This window comes from Periophthalmus magnuspinnatus, chromosome 23 (genome assembly GCF_009829125.3).
Source record: "Periophthalmus magnuspinnatus isolate fPerMag1 chromosome 23, fPerMag1.2.pri, whole genome shotgun sequence".
Taxonomy (NCBI): Eukaryota; Metazoa; Chordata; class Actinopteri; order Gobiiformes; family Gobiidae; genus Periophthalmus; species Periophthalmus magnuspinnatus.
The window spans coordinates 3092754-3115323 of record NC_047148.1 but is presented as its reverse complement, the minus strand read 5'-3'; the positions used below and the strand labels follow the sequence as shown (position 1 = coordinate 3115323).

Below are 22570 nucleotides of genomic sequence, written 5' to 3'. Positions count from 1 at the left end.
CACAAAAAAAAAATTTAGGTGAGGATGAGATTTTTTCAATTTTTTTATGTGTGTTCCAAAGTGTATAAATGCTCAGCAGACAAACTTACATTGATTTTTTAACACCTGTGGGTAAAACTATAGGGTGTTACCTTTACAAAGACCCCAAACTTGTGCATATACTACTAAGGGTTCAATAATGGTGATCATTTTAATTTGGAGAGGTCAGAACAAAGGCAATTTCACCAAAATGAATTGAATGCTAAGGGGTTAATATTATTATTTTTTATTTCATTTTATTTATTTATTTCTAATTAAGGGAAAAAAGCGATGTATGTCATTTGTACAATACATGCATCTTTTGTACTATAAAATCAATAAAAAATAAATAAATAAATAAATAAATAAAAACCTAAAGTTACAAATGTAACTTTTGTTCTATGAATCCTGGATGGCCACCAGGGGGCAGTATTGAAAGCACTGAATAAGCAGTGTAATTTAAATTATTCAAAATGGCTTAATAAATCACAAATAACTTTATTATTACAAACTAAAATCCAAAAACAAAACAAAAAAAGTAAGTGCTCATAGAAGAAAAAAAGATTTTGGAATGATATTGAAGATACAGAAACTCAAACTTTGATAAATGAAAGACACGCCTCTATATTGGCTTGAGAACTTGTTGCTGTAAAATTTTTACTCAGTGACAGTTCAGTGAGTGACTGTGAGTGTATTCTTCAGGCTCAGGTTCAGTTGGAGAAGCTGCGCTCGGAGCTGGAGGTACAGCGCCAGACCTCGGTCAACCTGGAGAGCAGCTGTAGAGCACTGGAGAGCTCCCTCTGTCTGTCCACCAAGAGAATACAGGTCAGAAACCCAACCGGCGAGTCTGCATGCTTAAGGCAAAAGCAACATGGCATATTTCTAGTGCAAGTAATTGCTATAAACTTACTCAAAATGTTAGTATACAAAGGCTGTGGATTTATTTACATATTTCAAAACAATTGGACATTTTATTTTAGTCTTTAAACGATATAATTTTTAGGAAAAACTTATTTTAGAAAAGTAAAAAAAACACTGATCCTTGAACACTGGTTATTTATTTATGTATTTATTTATTTATTTGATAGGGACAATGCACATTAATGAACATCAGTATAGAACAGATGTAAATATGCCGAATTTTAGCTATAAAACTAGTTTTTTATCTGTAGTCCCTAGGCAGGCAAATACATAAAAAATACAACATGCAATACAAACAGCACAAACAAAAGTCTAGTCTTCACATGACTGGTTTGTTTTCAGCCACTCTTTCAGTTGTGTTTTAAAGCTGATCAGTGTAGGGCTCTCCTTTATATGCAGAGGAAGTCTGTTCCAGATGTTAGTGGCCCTCACAGAGTGTTCTGTCCAAAGGCGGTTCTTCTGTGGGAGACCTCACAGTCTCCTCTAGATGAGGCCCTGGTTTTCGGACCACTTGAAGTCTTGAGTTTGAAAAAGACAGACATGGGGGGTGGGGCTAGTCCATGTAGCGCTTTGTAAATGAAGCATGCATACTTACAAGTTTATAAAATTTTCAAAATTAAAAAAATTGTACTTGTTTAAAATAATACATACATGAAATGAATTAGGTTTTTTGTCAAAAACTTTAAGAGATTTTTTAAACAGTGATTCAATTATTTTCAAATTGTTAACAGTGGTGAGAGACCAACTTGTGATGCAATATTCAATATGGGATAAAATCAATGAATGCAAAAACATTCTAGCAGCACCAAGTGTTTAAAAAGGCCTGATTTGTTTAAAATTTTTAAGGTTATATTTAACAGTATTGGTAAGTTTTTTAATATGATTTTTGAAAGACAAAGTGGAATCAAGTGTCACACCAAGATACTTGAATTCTGTGACCAATTGCAATTCTTCTCCTCTCAAGAATACTCCGGAGCTTTTTATCGCTTTTGATTGCTTTGAGAACATCAATCAGACAGTTTTTTTGGAATTTAGAAGCAAACATGATTTAAAAAGCCAGTCATTTATTTGTGCCATAGCTGAGGTCAGAATGGAAGCTGCCTCTTTGCTCCTTGCATGAGTATAAATTACAGCATCGTCTGCGTACATTTGAAAATTCACGTTATTACATGTTTTGGAAAGGTCATTTATGTACAGTGAGAATAACAGAGGACCAAGTATTGATCCTTGGGGAACCCCGGCAGAGACATGTACACATTGTTACAACTATGTTCACATAGTTAAATATGATTTAAGAAGTTGAAGTTTGTTAATTTTGTTAGAAGTGTTTCATGGCTAACAATGTCAAAAGGCTTTTTAAGATCAAGGAACACTGCACCGACACAGGGATATAAATCCAATTCACTTTTCACATTTTCTACAAATAAACTATTTGCAGATTCAGTGGAGTGGTTTGCTCTGAAACCAAATTGCATGGCATGCAAGTTAGAGGGACTATTATGTAAATGTCCATGCATCCATCCATTTTCTTCCACTTATCCAGGGCTGGGTCGCAGGGGCAGCAGTCTAAGCAGGGACTCCCAAACTTCCCACACCCCAGACACCTCCTCCAGCTCCTCCAGTGGGATTCCAAGGCGTTCCCAGGCCAGCCGAGAGACATAGTCCCTCCAGCATGTCCTGGGTCTTCCCCGGGGCCTCCTCCCGGTGGGACATGCCCAGAACACCTCCCTAGGGAGGCGTCCAGGAGGCATCCTGAGCAGATGCCCGAGCCACCTCAGCTGGCTCCTCTCAACGTGTAGGAGCAGCGGCTCTACTCCGAGCTCCTCCCGTGTGACTGAGCTCCTCACCCTATCCCTAAGGGTGCGCCCAGCCACTCTGCAGAGGAAACCCATTTCGGCCGCTTGTATCCGCGACCTTGTCCTTTCGGTCATTACCCAGAGCTCATGACCATTGGTGAGGGTAGGAACGTAGATTGACCGGTAAATCGAGAGTTTCGTCTTCCGGCTCAGCTCCTTCTTCACCACAGCGGACCGATACAGTGACCGCATCACTGCAGATGCTGCACCGATCCGCCTGTCAATCTCACGCTCCATCCTTCCCTCACTCGTGAACAAGACCCCGAGATACTTGAACTCCTCCACTTGGGGCAGAGACTCACCACCCACCCGGAGAGGGCAAACCACCTTTTTCCAGTCGAGAACCATGGCCTCGGATTTGGAGGAGCTGATTCTCATCCCAGCCACTTCATACTCGGCTGCAAACCGGGAACAGGTCTGACTTACTGCCGGCAATGCGAACACAGCTCCTGCTCCGGTCATACAGGGACTGGACAGGCCTTAGCAAAGGGCCCCGGACCCAATACTTCCAGAGCACCCCCCAAAGGACACCACGAGGGACACAGTCGAATGCCTTCTCCAGATCCACAAAACACATGTGGACTGGTAGGGCATACTCCCATGAACCCTCGAGGACCCGATGGAGAGTATAAAGCTGGTCCAGTGCTCCACGACCGGGACGAAAACCACACTGCTCCTCCTAAATCCGAGGTTTGACTATTGGTCGGATTCTCCTCTCCAGTACCCTGGAGTAGACCTTACCGGAAAGGCTGAGGAGTGTGATTCCCCTGTAATTGGAACACACCCTCCGGTCCCCTTTCTTATACAGAGGGACCACCACCCCGGTCTGCCACTCCACAGGTACTATCCCCGACCACCACGCGTTGTTGCAGAGACGTGTCAGCCAAGACAGTCCCACAACATCCAGAGACTCCTGAGGTACTCAGGACGGATCTCGTCCATCCCCCGGAGCCTTGCCTCAGTGACTTTAGCCAGGGTGATGGACGAGTCCGCCTCCGAGTCCCCAGTCTCTGCTTCCTCCTCGGAAGACATGACGGGGGGATTGAGGAGATCCTCAAAGTATTCCTTCCACCACCCGACAACATCCCCAGTCGAGGTCAGCAGCTCTCCACCCGCACTGTAAACAGTGTTGGTGAAGCACTGCTTCCCCCTCCTGAGGCGTCTGACGAATTGCCAGAATTTCTTTGAGGCCGTCCGATAGTCCTCCTCCATGGCCTCCCCAAACTCCTCCCAACCCCGAGTTTTTGCCTCTGCAACCGCACAATCCGCGGCACGCTTGGCCCGCCTGTACTCATCGGCTGCCTCAGGTGTCCCACGAGCCAACAAGGCTCAATAGGACTCCTTCTTCAGCTTGACAGCATCCCTTACTTCCGGTGTCCACCACCGGGTTCGGGGATTGCCGCCACGACAAGCACCGCAGACCTTACGACCACAGCTACATGGCCCACTCGGAGTCCATGTCTCCAACCTCCCCCGGGATCAGGGAGAAGTTCTACCGGAGGTGTGAGTTGAAGACCCCTCTGACAGAGGGCTCTGCCAGGCGTTCCCAACAGACCCTTACGATACGCTTGGGTCTGCCAGGTCTGTCCGGCTTCCTCCTCCGCCAGCGGATCCAACTCACCACCAGGTGGTGATCAGTTGACAGCTCAGCCCCTCTCTTCACCCGAGTGTCCAAGACACGCGGTCGGAGATCAGATGACACGACAACAAAGTCGATCATCGACCTCCGACCTAGAGTGTCCTGGTGCCACGTGCACCCTTGTGCTCGAACATGGTGTTTGTTATGGACAAACTGTGACTAGCACAGAAGTCCAATAACAAAACAATACTCGGGTTCAGATCAGTGAGGCCGTTCTTCCCAATCACGCCCCTCCAGGTGTCACTGTCGTTACCCACATGGGCGTTGAAGTCCCCCAGGAGAACAACGGAGTCCCCAGTCGGTGCACTGTCTAGTACCCCTCCCAGGGACTCCAAGAAGGCCGGGTACTCCGCACTGCTGTTTGGCCCGTAGGCCGACACAACAGTGAGAGACCTGACACCGACCCGGAGGCGCAGGGACGCGACCCTCTCATTCACCAGAGTGAACCCCAACATGAAGCGGCTAAGCTGTGGGGCAATGAGCAAGCCCACACCAGCTCGCCGCCTCTCCCCACGGGCAACGGCAGAGCCCAAACTGTGCGTGGAGGCGAGGCCGACTATATCTAGTCGGTAACGCTCAACCTCCCGCACAAGTTCTGGCTCCTCCCCCCCCCCCAGTGAGGTGACATTCCATGTCCCCAGAGCCAGTCTCCATGTCCAGAAATCCGGTCGTCGAGGCCCCCCGCCTTCGACTGCCGCCCAGATCTTCATGCACCAGCCCTTTACGGATCCTCTTGTGGGTGGTGGGTCCACATGAGGACGGCCCCACGTCACTCCTTCGGGCTGAGCCCGGCCGGGCCCCGTGGGGAAAGGCCCGGCCACCAGGCGCTCACTGTCGAGCACCCACCACAGGCCTGGCTCCAGGGTGGGGCCCCGGTAATGCCAGTCCAGGCAACGTAGCTTGCCTTGATTGTACTCTTTTCATAAGGGGCTTCTGAACCACTCTTAGTCTGTCCTGTCTCCCTGGACCTGTTTGCCATGAGTGACCCTACCAGGGGCATGAAGCCCCCGACAACATAGCTCCCAGGATCATTCGGGGCACTCAAACCCCTCCACCACATTAAAGTGGCGGTTCAGAGAGAGGATGTAAATGTTCATTTATAATATTTGCTACCCATCTCTCAACAACCTTGGAAATGACTTGAAGTGTACAGATTGGTTGATAATTGGATATGTTTGATCTGTCACCAGATTTAAAGTTTGGGGTGACTGTTGCCAGTTTCCAGGACAATGGGACAACTCTCTGTTTAAGAGATAAATTAACCATGTGTGTTATTGGTACACAAGTAGTAAAAATCACACCCCGACATGGCAGTGAGTGGTGTCAAAAATTAGAACTCGGCGAGCTCTAATTGTCACAAAAGACCCCAAGAAAAAATAACGAAAGACGACTCTATAGCGCCACCTCAAACTTTGATTTTCATGGGGCCAATGGGAGCCCGACTCGGAAAAAAGTCAACGTAAAAATCTGAAACTCACATCTAAAAATAAAACATGTCAGGACATGACAAAAATGATATTGTGCCCCTGCCCTAAAATGTACAGGAAGTCGGCCATATTGGATCAAACCCGGGAATGACAAAAGTGCACACCCTCGCATTCAGGACATTTTCTCACACACTTTTCATCACAAACACTTCAAATTTGGCCAAATCCCACTAAATACATGTGTGATTAAAGATTATCAATTATATTTTGATTATGACTTTGGGTGTGGTCATGGTGAATTTTCAAAAAAATCGCAAAATTTGGAATATTTCAAAAAAATATTTCTCTTTCACACATTTTTTGTTAGGAAAACGCTAATATGTTTATGCACATTTGTGAACTGAACGCAGTGATATGCAAATCAAGGCACTCTCTGACAAAATGGCTCTCTAGCGCCCTCTTCAAATTTCATTTTCAACAATTCATAGAAGACGTACAATTTGTCGTGGACTTGTGAAAAAATTCACAGGGGCCTTATTTGTGATGGGGCACAATGTGAGAAAGTCACATGACTGTAGCTGTTATGGTTTAGGAGAAAAATAATGGGTGGAAAAAAAATGTCCATTATTAGGCCCGAGCCTGGGACTCCATCCTGGCAAGGGACTCATTAAAACCGCGTCCGGAGCATGGAAAATGGCAAAAATCAAGTAGTAAACACGCCCCGACATGGCAGTGAGTGGTGTCAAAAATTAGAACTCGACGAGCTCTAATTGTCACAAAAAACCTCGAGAAAAAATAACAAAAGACGACTCGGTAGCGCCACCTCAAACTTTGATTTTCATGGGGCCAATGGGAGCCCGACTCGGAAAAAAGTCAACGTAAAAATCTGAAACTCACATCAAAAAATAGAACATGTCGGGACATGACAAAAATGATACTATGAAAAAATGTACTAATGCCCTAAAATGTACAGGAAGTCAGCCATATTGGATCAAACACAGGAATGACAAAAGTGCACACCCTCGCATTCAGGACATTTTCTCGCACAGTTTTCATCACAAACACTTCAAATTAGCTGTTATGGTTTAGGAGAAAAATAATGGGTTGAAAAAAAAATTCCATTATTAGGCCCGAGCCTGGGACTCCGTCCCGGCGAGGGACTCATTAAAACCGCGTCCGGAGCATGGAAAATGGCAAAAATCAAGTAGTAAACACGCCCCGACATGGCAGTGAGTGGTGTCAAAAATTAGAACTCGACGAGCTCTAATTGTCACAAAAGACCTCGAGAAAAAATAACAAAAGACAACTCGGTAGCGCCACCTCAAACTTTGATTTTCATGGGGCCAATGGGAGCCCGACTCGGAAAAAAGTCAACGTAAAAATCTGAAACTCACATCAAAAAATAGAACATGTCGGGACATGACAAAAATGATACTATGAAAAAATGTACTAATGCCCTAAAATGTACAGGAAGTCAGCCATATTGGATCAAACACAGGAATGACAAAAGTGCACACCCTCGCATTCAGGACATTTTCTCGCACAGTTTTCATCACAAACACTTCAAATTAGCTGTTATGGTTTAGGAGAAAAATAATGGGTTGAAAAAAAAATTCCATTATTAGGCCCGAGCCTGGGACTCCGTCCCGGCGAGGGACTCTTTAAAACCGCGTCCGGAGCATGGAAAATGGCAAAAATCAAGTAGTAAACACGCCCCGACATGGCAGTGAGTGGTGTCAAAAATTAGAACTCGACGAGCTCTAATTGTCACAAAAGACCTCGAGAAAAAATAACAAAAGACGACTCGGTAGCGCCACCTCAAACTTTGATTTTCATGGGGCCAATGGGAGCCCGACTCGGAAAAAAGTCAACGTAAAAATCTGAAACTCACATAAAAAAATAGTACATGTCGAGACATGACAAAAATGATATTATGGCCCCGCCCTAAAATCTACAGGAAGTCGGCCATATTGGATCAAACCTGGGAATGACAAAAGTGCACACCCTCGCATTCAGGACATTTTCTCGCACAGTTTTCATCACAAACACTTCAAATTTGGCCAAATCCCATTAAACCCATATGTGATTAAAGATTATCAATTACATTTTGATTATGACTTTGGGTGTGGTCAGGGTGAATTTTCAACAAAATCGCAAATTTTTTAATATTTCAAAAAAATATTTCTCTTTCACACATTTTTTGTTGGGAAACAGCTAATACAGCGTTTATGCACATTTGTGAGCTGAACGCAATGATATACAAATGAAGGCACTCTATCACAAAATGGCTCTCTAGCGCCCTCTACAAATTTCATTTTCAAAAATTCATAGAACACAATCGATTTGTCGTGAAAAAATTCACAGGGGCCTTATTTGTGATGGGGCACAATGTGAGAAAGTCACATGACTGTAGCTGTTATGGTTTAGGAGAAAATTAATGGGTGGAAAAAAAAATTCCATTGTTGTTATTTATTTTGCTCGCGACTTTGAATTCACTTTTGACCCCCTGAACGTTAACGAAAAGTAAATTTTATTGCACCCAAAATTCAATACTGGTGAAAAATGTATTATTTTTACCTGTGTTTATAAAAATTTTGAAAAATGTCTTGGTAGCGCCCCCTAAAACTCCAATGCATTTTTTTTGCAAAGTTTGACATAAACATTTGAATTTTTGTACATACATCCTCCTTGACATACTGATCAAAAAAGTCAATGAGATCAAACCTCCATCTGCAACTATGTTAACGTGGTAACATAATAAATGTGTCATTGAAATGAATGGGGTTCAGAGTACTGGACTTTGTTGTAGACTAAATAGATGCTCTACACTCATCAAACTATGGCCTAAAATTCAAGATTTGCAAAAAAAGTTGTATTTTCATGTGCAAAAAAATGTACGTATCAAAATGACTCAATAGCGCCACCTCAAAAATCAAAATACATTACGGCAATGAGAGATCTTTTTCATCATAGACAAATGAAATTTGGTACAAACATAGAACATGTCAAGACAAGTAAAAAATTATATCATGACCCCACCCTAAACCCTACAGGGGGCGGAACCCCATTTTTTCAAAATTTTACCTCTCACATTAGAATTTTTCGTGCCTCTAATTTTCATTCAAGAAACTTACAAATTGGTCAAAATGAACTAGTCCCATGTGGGATTATAGGCTACTCTCTTGGATTTTTCTAAGTTATAAAATGTGGGTGTGGCCAGCCTGCAAAAAAAAAGACGTTTTTTGAAGTTTTCAATGGCCCGTAACTCAAACATGCAGTTTCCTCTTTTCCGGCATTAATATACGTTTTGTTCAAAATCTTGATCTGAGTGCATAAATATGCAATTCACATATGTCAACCTTTACATTACTCCACAGCGCCCCCTTGAACTTATTAATGGTATGCAAAAAATTACTTTGTCACAAACATTTGAAATTTGGCATGGACATCCCTATTGACATACTGAACAAAAAAGCCAATGAGAACATACCTCTATTTTCAAAGGTGTTGCCATGGCAACGTCTGACATTTCCCATTGAAATACATGGTTTTTGGTTCAGTGGGATGAAAAATCATTAATTTTTTCATAGACCATTGAAATTTGGTACACCTATTCCTCTCATCATACTGAACAAAAAGCCAATGAAGACATACTTCTATTTCCAACCCTGCAGGTGTGACAATGTCATAAATGGTCTCATTGGAATAAATGTATAAGTAGCGTTTCAGTTATAGTATAACTGAGACGCTGATTTTGGGGGGAGGGGTGATGTAAGCGGGAACGAAATGCAGGATCTTCACGGTAGCGTGTACCCCGTGGTCGCAAGGGGTGGCGAGGGCCTTTATCAGTGCTTTCAGTTTTAATTATTAATATTATTATTATAAATTGCATTTATTTTATTTATTTATTAGGACTACAGATGGAAAGTAGCATTATGCTAAATCTGGTGCAGCCATCTTTTAATGTAACTGCACATTGTCCTTTAAATAAAATAAAGTAATTAAGTAAGTACATTTTACTTACAACCAGAAATCAGTATATTTACAAAGGAACAGGAACTAGGGCTACAGAAAGAATTAAACCAGGACTATGAACTGGATTATCTCAGGACAAAATCAGGATTATGGGAATTGATTTGGGACACAACAGGGTTTAAACTAGATCTAAACCAGGGCTGAACAAAGACTAAAACAGAACTAAACCAGAAGAAGTCTATATTAAAGCTAAACTAGTTTCAAGCATTTATTGACTCAAAAATCTACAAAAATGCACTCTAGTGATCCATGCCTCCATTTCCTTAGATTTTTAAGTGTAAGTTTGGTCTAAATCCTCTGCCTCTAAAAGATTTGTAGATGAGAGAAAGAGCTCTGCGCTAAAAAGTTGTTTTGCTGCCTGCTTTCTCTCAAGGGGATCAGAAAATGCCTGAGCTCATTTAACAGGGTCCAGTATAGAGCTTCAAACTACTGCAGTTACGGGGGATGTGCCTGGATACTTGGCACAATGTATTGAGAATCTCTGTCGTGATTTTGCTAGTTTGAGTTCATTTACTTCTTTACTTAAATTGTGTGTTTGAAGGAGAAGGAGCAGGTGCTGGAGCAGTTGACCAAAGAGCTACGTCAGGTGAACCTCCAGCAGTTCATCCAGCAGACAGGGACCAGGGTGACGGTGCTGCACGCTCAGAGTGCACTGGAGACGGGCAATGGCAAGTGCACACTACCCCCTAATCAAACTCCGACATGGTCAGATTTACTAGCACACAGCTACACCTGTTTACTGTTTCTGTCAAAAACCCATGAACATGCATGATAATATTTACAGTGAAAATTAACTTGGGAAAAAAAAGTGTTAACTACTTAAGAAAATACAAATTTCCTTTTGGAATTGCATTTTTATTACTTGAGCACTATTGAATTTTTTTTGTGAAATCTATGAGTTATCCGAAGGTTGGCGGTTCAAATCCCGCTCTCGACATAAACATCATTGGTTGAGCGGTCAGATCCACTGATCCATAGGTTGGTGGTGCGATTCTAACTCACACAGATGAATGCTGTCGTTGTGTCCTTGGGCAAGACACTTAACCCACCTTGCCCTCAGTGTCTGCGTACACTAGTGTGTGAATGTGTGTGTGAATGGGTGAGTGGTTCCTTGTTGTAAAGCGCTTTGAGTGCCTTGAAGGTAAAAAAGCGCTATAGAAAAATGTGACCATTTACCATCGCTTGAGATTTGTCACAAGCTAAAGTTGTGCATTTCTTACTTATAGCAATTTAGTTTTGTGGTGGCAGATAATGTTTTATTTTTACAGACATAGCATATGCTATTATGGGCTAAGAATTTTGCAGCCATGGCTGTTTCTGCAAAATTATAAACTGCATAAAATACACCACAATATGTGACTGATTTCCCCCTTCACTGTTCTTTCTGAAACCAGGATCAGTATTGTGGCTAATGCTGATAGCTCAGGTTTTCCATAGTCCCCCGTTTATCTTTTTATTGAAGAAGAAATAGGCTTTAAACTTTTACATATGTCAATCATTATTTCATATTTTGTAATGGAGCATGTCTTCAACATGAGCCTAAAGCTGAGGATGGTACCACAACTCTGGAAGACCTCCTGCGTGGTACCGGTGCCCAAGACGCCATAGGTCAAGGAGCTCAGCAGCTTCAGGCCGGTGGCTCTAACATCTCACCTGATGGCGACACTGGAGAGACTGGTCCTTGGCCATCTCCGCTCCACTGTCAGCTCAGCGATGGACCCGCTGCAGTTTGCGTACTGGCCTGGCATCTGAGTGAAGGATGCCGTCATCTACCTGCTGCATCGCTCACTGTCTCACCTGGAGAACCCCGCCAGAACTGTGAGGATTCTCTTCTTTGACTTCTCCAGTGCTTTCAGCACCATCCAGCCACTGCTGCTGAGGGACAAGCTGGAGACCGCCGGGGTGGACTGTGACCTGGCAGACTGGATCCTGGACTATCTCACAAACCGGCCCCAGTTTGTGAGAGCCAAGAACTGATCTCATGACCTGCAGTGTGGGGGCGCCCTAGGGCACTGTTCTCGCGCCCTTTCTTTTCACCCTTTACACTGCAGACTGCAGACACAACACAGACAGCTGCGTCCTGCAGAAGTTCTCTGATGACTCTGCCATCATTGGCCTCATCAAGGATGATGACAGAACCACCTCATCATCAATGCAGGGAAGACCAAGGAGATGGTGGTGGACTTCCGCAGACGCCACTCTACTGCCCCCTCAGTGAACATCCAGGGAAGGGACATTGAGAGTGGACTCATACAAGTACCTGGGTGTTCATCTGAACAACAAACTGGACTGGACTCAAAATGCACTGTACAAGAAGGGCCAGAGCAGGCTCTATCTCCTGAGGAGACTCAGCTCTTTTGGAGTGAGAGGGCCACTCCTGAAGACCTTCTATGACTCTGTGGTGGCATCAGCCATCCTGTACGGTGTGGTCTGTTGGAACAGCAGCATCACAGAGAGGGAAAGGAAGAAGCTGGACAAGGTCATCAAGAAGTCCAGCTCCGTCCTGGGCTGTCCTCTGGACTCAGTGCAGGAGGTGGGGGACAGGAGGGTCTTGGCTAAGGTCTTTTCTATGCTGGGCCATGAGTCTCACCCCCTGCAGGACGCTCTGTCTGCCCTGGAGAGCAGCTTCAATGACAGACTGATTCATCCTCACTGTGTGAAGGAGAGGTTTCGCAGGTCTTTCCTTCCTGCTGCTGTCAGACTGTACAATGAACACTGTTAACACTGAACATGTGTTATTCAACCATACCTATGTGCAATACTCAAGTCACTTTACAGAGATGTTACATTAGAGTCTATTTTTAGTTTATTTTTTAAGTCTATTTTTTAAATTATTTTAAGCTATTTATCTATTATCTTGTTTTACTGCATGTACCATTTCCCTCCTGTTTTTTAACTGTGCAGTGCAATACTGGAATTTCCCCACTGTGGGACTAATAAAGGGCTTATCTTATCTTATCTTATCTTATCTTATCTTAATAGACATTTTGTAATAGAAACAGTTTCACTGACTTCCTATCCAATTCACTGACAGGTTCCGCCTTTTCAGAGTGGCAATTCACTGTAACTCTTATTGCGTGGCTGTGTGACATTTTTCAGTCCTGTGATACTCCGTACGACCCGAAGTCTGCATTGAAATAAGCACACAAGTGAGCAGAAAAAAACGGTGGAGACTAGGGCTGCAACAAATTCATTAAGATAATTGATTATTAATCATCAACTAATTTAATCATCAAATTTGGTCTATTCACAGATTCCAAAACATGCCATGTGCTCAGAGAAGAGGTTTTAGGACACAAAAGAAGTAGACATAAAAATGACTGATGACTGAATGAAGGAATGTGTAAATGTACTGTTTCTTTTGTCTGTAAATATACACCACCGGGATGCCATGAAGTCACTTTAGTTCACTGTGGTCAAATTAGAAATTGGCCTTTAGATTCTAAACAACTAATCAATTAAGCGAAAGAATAATCGCTAAATTAATCAATTAGTTAAAATAATAATTGCAGCACTAGTGGAGCTAGTGACGGGTGAAAACACACACTTTCTGAGCAATCAGGCGTTGTATGCTAGAAAATGCAGGATTACGCAAACCTACACAAATCAAAATACAACTTTGAGTAAGGTAATAGGAGAAAATTGTTACCATGAGTAAAAGCTTATAAAAATAAATTTTATGTAATGTATCCCCTTTAAAAACTCTTTTCTTCTCTTTTCTTTCTCTTTCTCACAGATGAGGAATGTGGCTCTCTGAAGCGCCTTAACTCGTCTCATCTTTTACCTACCGACCTGCGAACACTACACAGCCCGATATCTTCCAACTTCAACCCCGAAGGCATCTACGTCTGACTCCCTCCGGTCCCGGGAAGCGCCCTAAGGCGAAGGTGGCATCACGCTGCTCCCCTCTCTGTTCTATGCCAATAGAAAGCCTTTTAATACTCTATTCCATTTTCTCTAATGTTGGGAGCAAAGACAGAAAGATAAACAACTTCTGAAAAATATACAAAGGAGGGTGGCAGAGACTATGACTTCATGTTGTTTTAGCCTAAAGGAGTGTATAATGTGTGAGATGAGATGTTGTGCAAAGAGTGAAACTCATGGGTAAGGTAGGATTTGTTGTATGCATTGGGGAATATGTCCTCTGCATTTAGCCGATCCTTTGGTGTCTCTGAGTTAAACCTGTCAGGAGCAGTGGGCCCATCTCCAGATCTTGAGCTAGTCTTGGTCCTAAAGTAGTCCACGTTAGGATGGAGCATTTTATCTACTGTGCATGTTATAGAATAACGGGGGAAACCAGAGCACAGGGAGGACATGCAAACTCTGCACAGAAATGTCTCTTGCGAAACAGGAATTGAACCTGGGACCTTCTCACTGTGTGGCAAATGTGCTAACCCCCTATGCCTCCCTGATGTCAAAACTCATATTTGAACATTATAGAGGACAAAACTTTAACTCCAGCATTCATCTGTTTACTTTGAGATGCAATTGAGCAACTTAATATTTACAGACACAAAATGTAACTTTTTGAGTAGAGAGTTTGCCACCTGCTTGTTTCCCTGCAGATGATGCCTGGAATGTTCGACAGAATGGCATTAAACCAATCGATCTTGCATTTATTCAATTACAGATGTTTTTATTGCTAGAAAATATACCTTCGAAAAATACATTCTATGAGTAAGGTCGCATAGATCTAACCTGTAACTTACAGAAATATAGATATGTTTAATGCTATACTGTGATACACTCCAGGCAAAGCAGCAACACCTCCATGGAGACAAGCAGGTAGCATTCTCAAAGAGGTGGGTAGTGCTTAGTCACATTTACTAGAGTGACTTTTTAAAGAAAGTACTTTTCTAGCAGCATACTTTTACTCCTATTTGAGTAATATATTGTACACTGTATGATGTTTTTCAAATTTTTGTGCCTATCTTTTGAAAATACCAGGTGTTGGGAAGTAATTTAAAGGACAAAACATGAAAGTTTTGTGCTTCAAATTACAAATTAAATGTTCCATCCCAGACGTTAGTCTTTAAGTTAATCTTACTTGAGTAGTAGTTTTCCCAAATACTTTTAACTCTTACTTGAGTAATTTCTTAGACCACTACTTTGTACTTCTACTTGAGTAATATTATTTTGAACTAACATTACTCATACTTGAGTACAATGTTTGGCCACTCTACCGATCTTTGCTTACCCTCCACCAGAAAAGTTACATGCACCTTTAAGATAAATTTTAAGGATAGTAGTTGATCTATATGCAAATATAAATATGAAAAAAAAAATGTGCAATGACCGTAGCCATATGCTGGTGTAGCCTTACTGGTGTCAAAGCCAGATGTGCCATGCTATGATACGAAAAGTACTGGTAGAGAAGAGGGGTGGGTGATAACCACAATACAAATTTTTTGGATGATCTCAGACAGTATTTTTGCAATCCATCCGAAACATACTTTTAAATGTCTTGGATTACAAGACATTTAAAACAATTCATAATTTTCAGTTTCCTGTAATATGCAATGTTTTGAGGACTTTAGATATCATACTTAGTTTTAAGTTGTTGATCTCTATGTCAACAGTCCTAATTTGTCATCTGAAAAACATTTTTATTTCATTGGTGGAATTCATTGACAAATAATTTAACAGTTTTAATTTTTGGATAATCCTCAGCACCATTGTGTTTCTAATATAATTTCTTTACAATTTCTTACATAACCCACCTGTAATACACTGCAAAAATTAATTCTACAGTTAAGATTACTTGAAATCAGAATTAGATTTAACTAGTTTTTTGTCTTGTCTGTAAATATTAAATTCATATCATCTATAAATGGGATGATGAGAAATGGATTTTGGAAGAAGACACTTTTTTCAGTTTGCGGATTTCCATGTGTTATTTCAATCTGTATATCAGGAGGTTAATCTAGTTTAATATTTAAAGGTGCTATACCTGATTTTTACTGTCTTATTCCTCATTTACTTTAAGCATTCACGGCATCCTAATTATTCACAACAATGAGTTTATAAATGCTTTTCACAACTTTTAGAGGTCAGAATGGAGATTTTGCTGTGACAGTAATGCTAACAGCATGCTGATATTGCAGTTCCTGACCTCAAGAGGTGTTTATACAATACATACATCAAATATATGGAAAAGAAAATGGTAATAGAATAGTTCAACACTTCTCAACACTTCAAGATTCTGAATTCAAGTAATTTTAACTCATTAATAAATGCTTTCTTTGCAGTGTAGATACTATGTGCTCTGAAAAAGGTGTAGCCGATGTCAATATATCTCAGCGCTGGCTCAGCACTTTTATCAGTTTAAAATTGATTTGGGGACAAAACAAATTTGTCACAACTTTCCACAGACACCAATGGCCAAATCATCAAAATTTCAAACAGGAGACATAATACAGAAAATGGACCGTGATATCTTTAGTGCCACCTGTCTCACTCTACACTTTACAGTTTCTCCAAAACGCTTTGAAATGAGAGAAATGAGTCGTCCATGTTGGGGAAAACCTGGAATGCTGTATCCCACATCACCACATGGGGGCAACATTACATAAAACTGTACATTCTTTTTTTGTTCATTTTTTGTTGGCTTATCTACACTGCAAAAATGCAAATATCTAAATTAGTTAAACAGGCTAATATCTACAATATTTAATGAATAACAATTAATTTACATAGAATATTTAGAATACTATTTTTCTTTGTCTGAAATGTTCTACAGCATGGCAGATAAGATAAGATATGCCTTTATTAGTCCCACGGTGGGGAAATTCCAGTATTGCACCGCACAGTTAAAGAACAGAAGGAAAATGGTACATGAAATAAAACAAGATAATAGATAAATAGCTTAAAATAATTTTAAAAATAGACTTTAATGTAACATCTCCGTAAAGTGACTTGAGTATTGCACATAGGTATGGTTGAATGACACATGTTCAGTGTTAACAGTGTTCATTCTACATTTTACATGGCCCATTATAGAAAAAACCTTAGCCAGGACCCTCCTGTCCCCCACCTCCTTATACCTACCTGTGTTGCAGTTATTCAATTACAGGTCTTTTTTTATTTTTTTTATTTTGATCAACCATACATGCATTCCTATTGTGAGTGACATACTGGTAATGGCAGACTTGATATTTTGGCATTTTCACCTGCTTGTTTCCATGGGGATATGTCATAGTGAGGAACATTCTAGACAAGGCAATAACATCACCATGCCTACAAGCACTTGCAGACCCTCCATTTGAAAAGTTATATCATGTACCTTTAACTTGATTAAGATATTCCTGCTTAGAGTAAATAGATTTTTTTTTTTTCTCAAAAATTGGGTATTATGCAAAATAGATTTTTTTTTAGCTTGCCATGGTATAATGTTGTTCCCTCATAAAAAAAAAAAAACAACAAAGTTTTAGATGTCATCCATGCATGTTTGAGTAATTTAGAGATCCCTTCTGGGTCTTATTCAAACCCTTCTTATGGTTAGCTGTAAGATTCTGTCCAATGCTCCACCCACAAGTCTACATCACCCTTGCACCCACATGAAAATTCTCCATAAATATACAAAAACATGATACAAAACTGTGCACGGCAACTTGACAAACCTGATACTTTGTGCTGTAGCTTAGTTAACGGAATGCACGCTGATTGTGTTGTGATAGCACTCCGATGGGGAAGTGAACCCTCGGAGAGCAAAGAGAGGGGAGACTCAGAGCATCAAAAGCGAAAGTGAAACTGATAAAACATGTTAATACATTGTTAATACATTGTTTTCAGTGGCTAGAGCATTTTCAATGCAATATGGTGATCTAAATAAATTATGTGTTTGCAATTAATACCCCATAGAAATAAAATACCCCCTTCTTTAAATCAAGTGCAAGAGTTACTACATTCCACGTGGTAGTTTGTTTTTTTACAGATAAAAGTAGACACTTCATTACAGTAAATATATAAATCCAATAAAAGCAACATTTTGAACTATTTTGAATTCAAGATTCAAGATTTTTGCAGTGCATTACATTGTGTGTTTAAGATGCTCCCATGTATTTTCTGTTATCTAATATTATGTTCTATCAAGTGTTAAATAATTTTAATATTTCACTGTGTCCTCAAGCAGGGCTTCATCTCTCAAATATTCAAAACTTTAAAATGTCTTATTTGAACCAAAGCTAGTCATAGTCTCTGTAGTTAGGTGAATGTGAATCTGCTCATAACAGTAGTAGCAGCAAGCACTTTTGTAGGCTACTGAAAGTATAATCCTTATTGAAGCCACAGTATGTAACTTTTTAGCTAAAAATTGACTAAAATAAAAGCATGTTTCTAAAATGTGGTTGTGTTTATTGCACTGAAAAACATAGGAAAGCATTTTTCTTATTTGGCCAGGAGGAGGTCCTCTTCCTGCTTGTTTCCATGGAAATGTTGCTCCTTTAGGTATAGTATTTCACAGTATGGCAAAAAACCTTTATCCCCGTGGAGAATGTTCCAAACAGTGTAAAATATGTGTGCATTTCCGTGTACATTTCTATAGAATACAGTGTGACTGGGAAAAAAATCTGTCAAATTATTATTATTATTATTATTATTATTATTATTATTATTATTATTATTATTATTATTATTATTATTATTATTAACCTCTGCTTTATGGTAATTCAAACCATCTTATTATTTTCATCAATTTAACAGAAAATCTATGAATAATGAATTAACTGTGCCATTTTCTCATGAAATCTTTGTCTCATTGTACAGTCATTAGTTGTGCCATAGAGATTTTAAACATTTAAAGCACTACTACGTAACTTTTCTGGTGGATTGTCGCCACCTGTTTGTCTCTATGAAGATATTATTGCTTTGCCTAGACTCTCCCATCCAAGTATTAACCACCCGACCCTCTGCTTCCCACTTCCGGTTTTAGAGTCTCCATGCATTCTTTCGCTTTGACCACATGATCTAGTCTTATCCCCTTATCCTTTTCAAAAATGTAACAGCAAAACCTTCTGCCATGACTTGTCTTTCTCCACACCATGTTTCTTTGTTATTGATTTCCTCCTTTTTCAGGGATTTCCAAGTTTTCTGCAACTTACAATTTACGTTACATTTATTAATTCATAAATGATTTAAGGGAAAAGGGAATGGGGTACACAGCCTTAAAGACTTGAATCTCTAGACACATGAACGAGCTAGTGGGTGGCGTCTTAACCCAGCGAAGAGGCTGCTACACAGGTGCCACCAGTTCCTTGAGGCGCAGTGTTCAGGGATGCAACAAATGATCTATCTGTCTTTCTCACTATCGTGTTGTTGCTTTACCTGGAATGTTCCACAGTATGGCAGTAAACGTATCTTCATGGAAACAAGCAGGTAACACCACAGAGCAAACTTTATTTATTTGTATTTATTTATTTATTATCAGTAAAAACACTTGTAATACAACAAATGCAATATATTTAAGTTAATTTCCATACTGTAGAACATTGCAGGTAAAGCAATAGCATCTCCATGGACACAAACAGGTAGTGGACCCTCCATTAGGAAAGGTGTGTGACTTGAATTCTGTGTATAGGTTTTCTTCTGGATGCTAAAATTGTCACTGTATATTATGGCAAAACCAGAAAATAAAATTGGAAAGGTGGTCATTTTAACTGCAGTAATAGATAATCAAAACCTTTTTACAACAATATATCTATAATTCAACAGAAGCCTGCTTCTCCTGCATTTTGCTCTAGTTCTGAAAGAAAATAAGTTGCGTCGACATTTGTAACATTTTGGTGGGAGAGAACCTGCATTCTCAAACTGTCTATGTGTATATAATGCAAGGACTCAACAAGGTCTTAGTGCTAATGTTGGAACAAAGAAGCCAGACTAAGGTCGTTTTTCACACTGCCACTGCTTAGGTTGATGTCAGAGCATTCCATCTGAGAGCACGACGCTTGGGCTGGTGTGAACTCAACAGTGACACTCTGGACCGCAGTGACCGGCTGCTCTGAGAGCGCTTCAAACAGGAGTACAGCAATACAGTACACATACAGTACTCACATAACATTTTAGTAGTCATGATCATTGCAAATTTTGGTATGCAGTTCTGCCTCCCATAGCAACAGTGTAAAAAAAATGTAAAAAAAAAATCATGTAAAATAAAATCTAGCCAATAAAAAGACGACAAAATAACAGGCATGTCAGATTCAATGAGAGACAAATGTAAATCATTTTGACTTATCACATATTTTGAATCTGTTTTTAGATTAACCTTCAACAAGTATGGGAAACATGAAGATTTAAATGAGGCAGACTATATAAAATTTGTATATCTAAAATTCATAAACATAATTTATTGGTCATGATCTATACACCCAAATACAAGGCAAGGATGTTCAAATCATATATAGCTCTTACTGATGTAATACTGATTTATTCTTAATTAGAAAAAAAAAAACAAAAAACAAAATCCAAGCCAATTAACCAATCAGAATGAGACTCATTTGGCTTGCCAGTTTCAATGTTGAAATCTAGTTAATTTAAACCTAAAGTGACTCTCTCTGATCTGAATGGTCACTACTACTATCATGAATTAGTGCTAGTGCAGCCTTTGCAACTCACTGAGTGAATTCTGGAGGTTCTGAGCTTTCACACAAGGCATGGCCTGTCCATATACTGAGAATGAGAAGCACTCGTATGTGTCCTCTAGCTGCAGGTTAAGGCTCTGGCAACACAGATTCAGTTGTGATTGTAGTGTGTGTGTTTTTTTTTTAAACAAGAGCACAGGCTACATACAGTTCCATATGCCGTTATGTTTGGGAATAAATACATGACCTGAAGTTTGAATATTTTGACCATTCAAAAGATTTGTTTTGAGTGTCAAAAGATTTGTTTTGAGTTGTCAGTTACTATGACAATGGTGTACATTTTTATCACTCTGAAACTCTAAATTCATCTACAAAGAATACTACAATACTAAGATTGACAAAAATAGTTTTAAAAGAAAATGCATATTCTAGAATCTCTAAAATAGTTTGAAAAGCACCACAGTGGCACCATAATGGCCTGTATATAATTGGTTTGTCTCTGGCCATTATGTGTGCATATCCAAATAAGATGATTGGTCCATTTATAGCTCCAGCATTTCATCTTGTGAGGAGAAAGAGGCCAGACCAAAGTGGGTTCAAACTCATTACAGATAAATGCGTTTTTATGATGACAGCCATTTGACAAGTTAAAGCATTGTGTTTATTGTACCCGTTGAAGCAACAGTATTCTGAGATGAGTTGAAAGCAGCTAAAACACTGGTTTGATCTAAGTGGCTTCAGACTGTTTTTGCATCATCTTTTTGTTGTTTCCGAGACCATTTTGTTAACATGCCAACAACTAATGAGGCTATCATTCACACTGACCAAACATAATATTTGATGGTATTTGATTTAGAATTTTGTGTTAAACAAAACTTAGATTAGGGTGCATTTTTGGCTTTTCTTTTTGATAACATTTGACTGAAGTTATATTTCAAACTCACCAGAGATTCATAAACAAATTAAGAGTTAGACAATGACCATGACTCCTGATTTGTTGATTGTAGTTAAATTGAACTTACGTCATGTTCTAAACTGTTTTTATGTAATTTTGTGCATTATTCATTCATTCTCAGTGCTGTGATGTTATGTTGTGTTGTATACTTGTCGTAACGACAGTGTTGGGTGGACCAAAGAGGTGCAGAACTCGGGGCAGATTTGCAATGTTTATTTACAGTCAGTGAATACTCAAACAAGAGTTCATTAATCCGACAAGCAGCACGGAGCAGGGTGCGAGCCAGAGCCCAGGGGCGTGTCAGGAGGAGCAGAGACTGGAGCAGGGAACCGCCAGAAGACAGGGACGAAGACAGGACCAGGAACAGAGCTAGAGGAAGCCGAGCCGGGACGGACCGGAGAGCGGGAGCCAGGACAGGAGACGTGAAGCAGCCGGGACCCAGGACGAGACAAGGAGGTGAAGGTAAGGAGTTGACTGTACGGGAGCAGGAGTGCGGAGTCAGGATCAGAACCAGAGACCCGGAGCTGGGAAGGTCAGGAGAGCCGGAACCTGGGAGGCAGCAAACTCCAATTAGCATCTTAAAAGGTAAGTAACAAGAATACAAAAACGGAGCTAGAATAGTCACATTTGACACGCGGACAATCTGGCACTGAGTGTTTTCTCCCAGCTCCTCTTATCCATGGCATGTGGTGACGATTGCCCTGATGGGAAGCAGGTGCGCGCAGGAGGAGCCGGGAGCTCCGCCCAGCTCCAGGTTCAGGCCGGTGGGGGAGGGAGAGAGAGCACACAGGGAGGCAACACAGGAGCAGAGATACATGCCTCATGACAATACTAATATATAGCCACAGCTGCCCTGCGATAGACTGACACAAGCGAGGCTGCCAATCTCCACCATCAGTCCCTCCAACCACCAACACAGATGTCAATACCTTATTCATTCTAAGTAAGGTGAGTGAAGTGTCTTGCCAAAAGACATAACAGTTGGCACTGCTGCACCACTGTGACACCTGGTATTCCCAGCACTCTCCCATCCAAGTACTAACCACCCGACCCTGCTTAGTCTCTGAGATCAGATCAGATTGTGCATTTACAGGTACATTGTACATTTATTTGGGGGAATAAATTACTTCATAACATGTAACCAG

The 22570-nt window shown here is 40.8% G+C and overlaps 2 protein-coding genes across 2 annotated transcripts in view; one reads left to right on the top strand and one right to left on the bottom strand.

Moving 5' to 3' along the window:
- The window catches only part of rassf8b (Ras association domain family member 8b), a 92674-nt gene extending 78859 nt beyond the window's left edge, over nucleotides 1–13815 (top strand). Inside the window, exons 8-10 of the mRNA XM_033989814.2 lie at nucleotides 721–843; nucleotides 10438–10564; nucleotides 13633–13815. Coding sequence (XP_033845705.1) covers nucleotides 721–843; nucleotides 10438–10564; nucleotides 13633–13748 — 366 coding nt within the window. The 3' untranslated portion in view covers nucleotides 13749–13815. The remainder of the gene's footprint in view (nucleotides 1–720; nucleotides 844–10437; nucleotides 10565–13632) is intronic.
- Nucleotides 1–22570, bottom strand: part of tmem209 (transmembrane protein 209) — a 265065-nt gene that overhangs the window by 205562 nt on the left and 36933 nt on the right. The window lies entirely within an intron of this gene.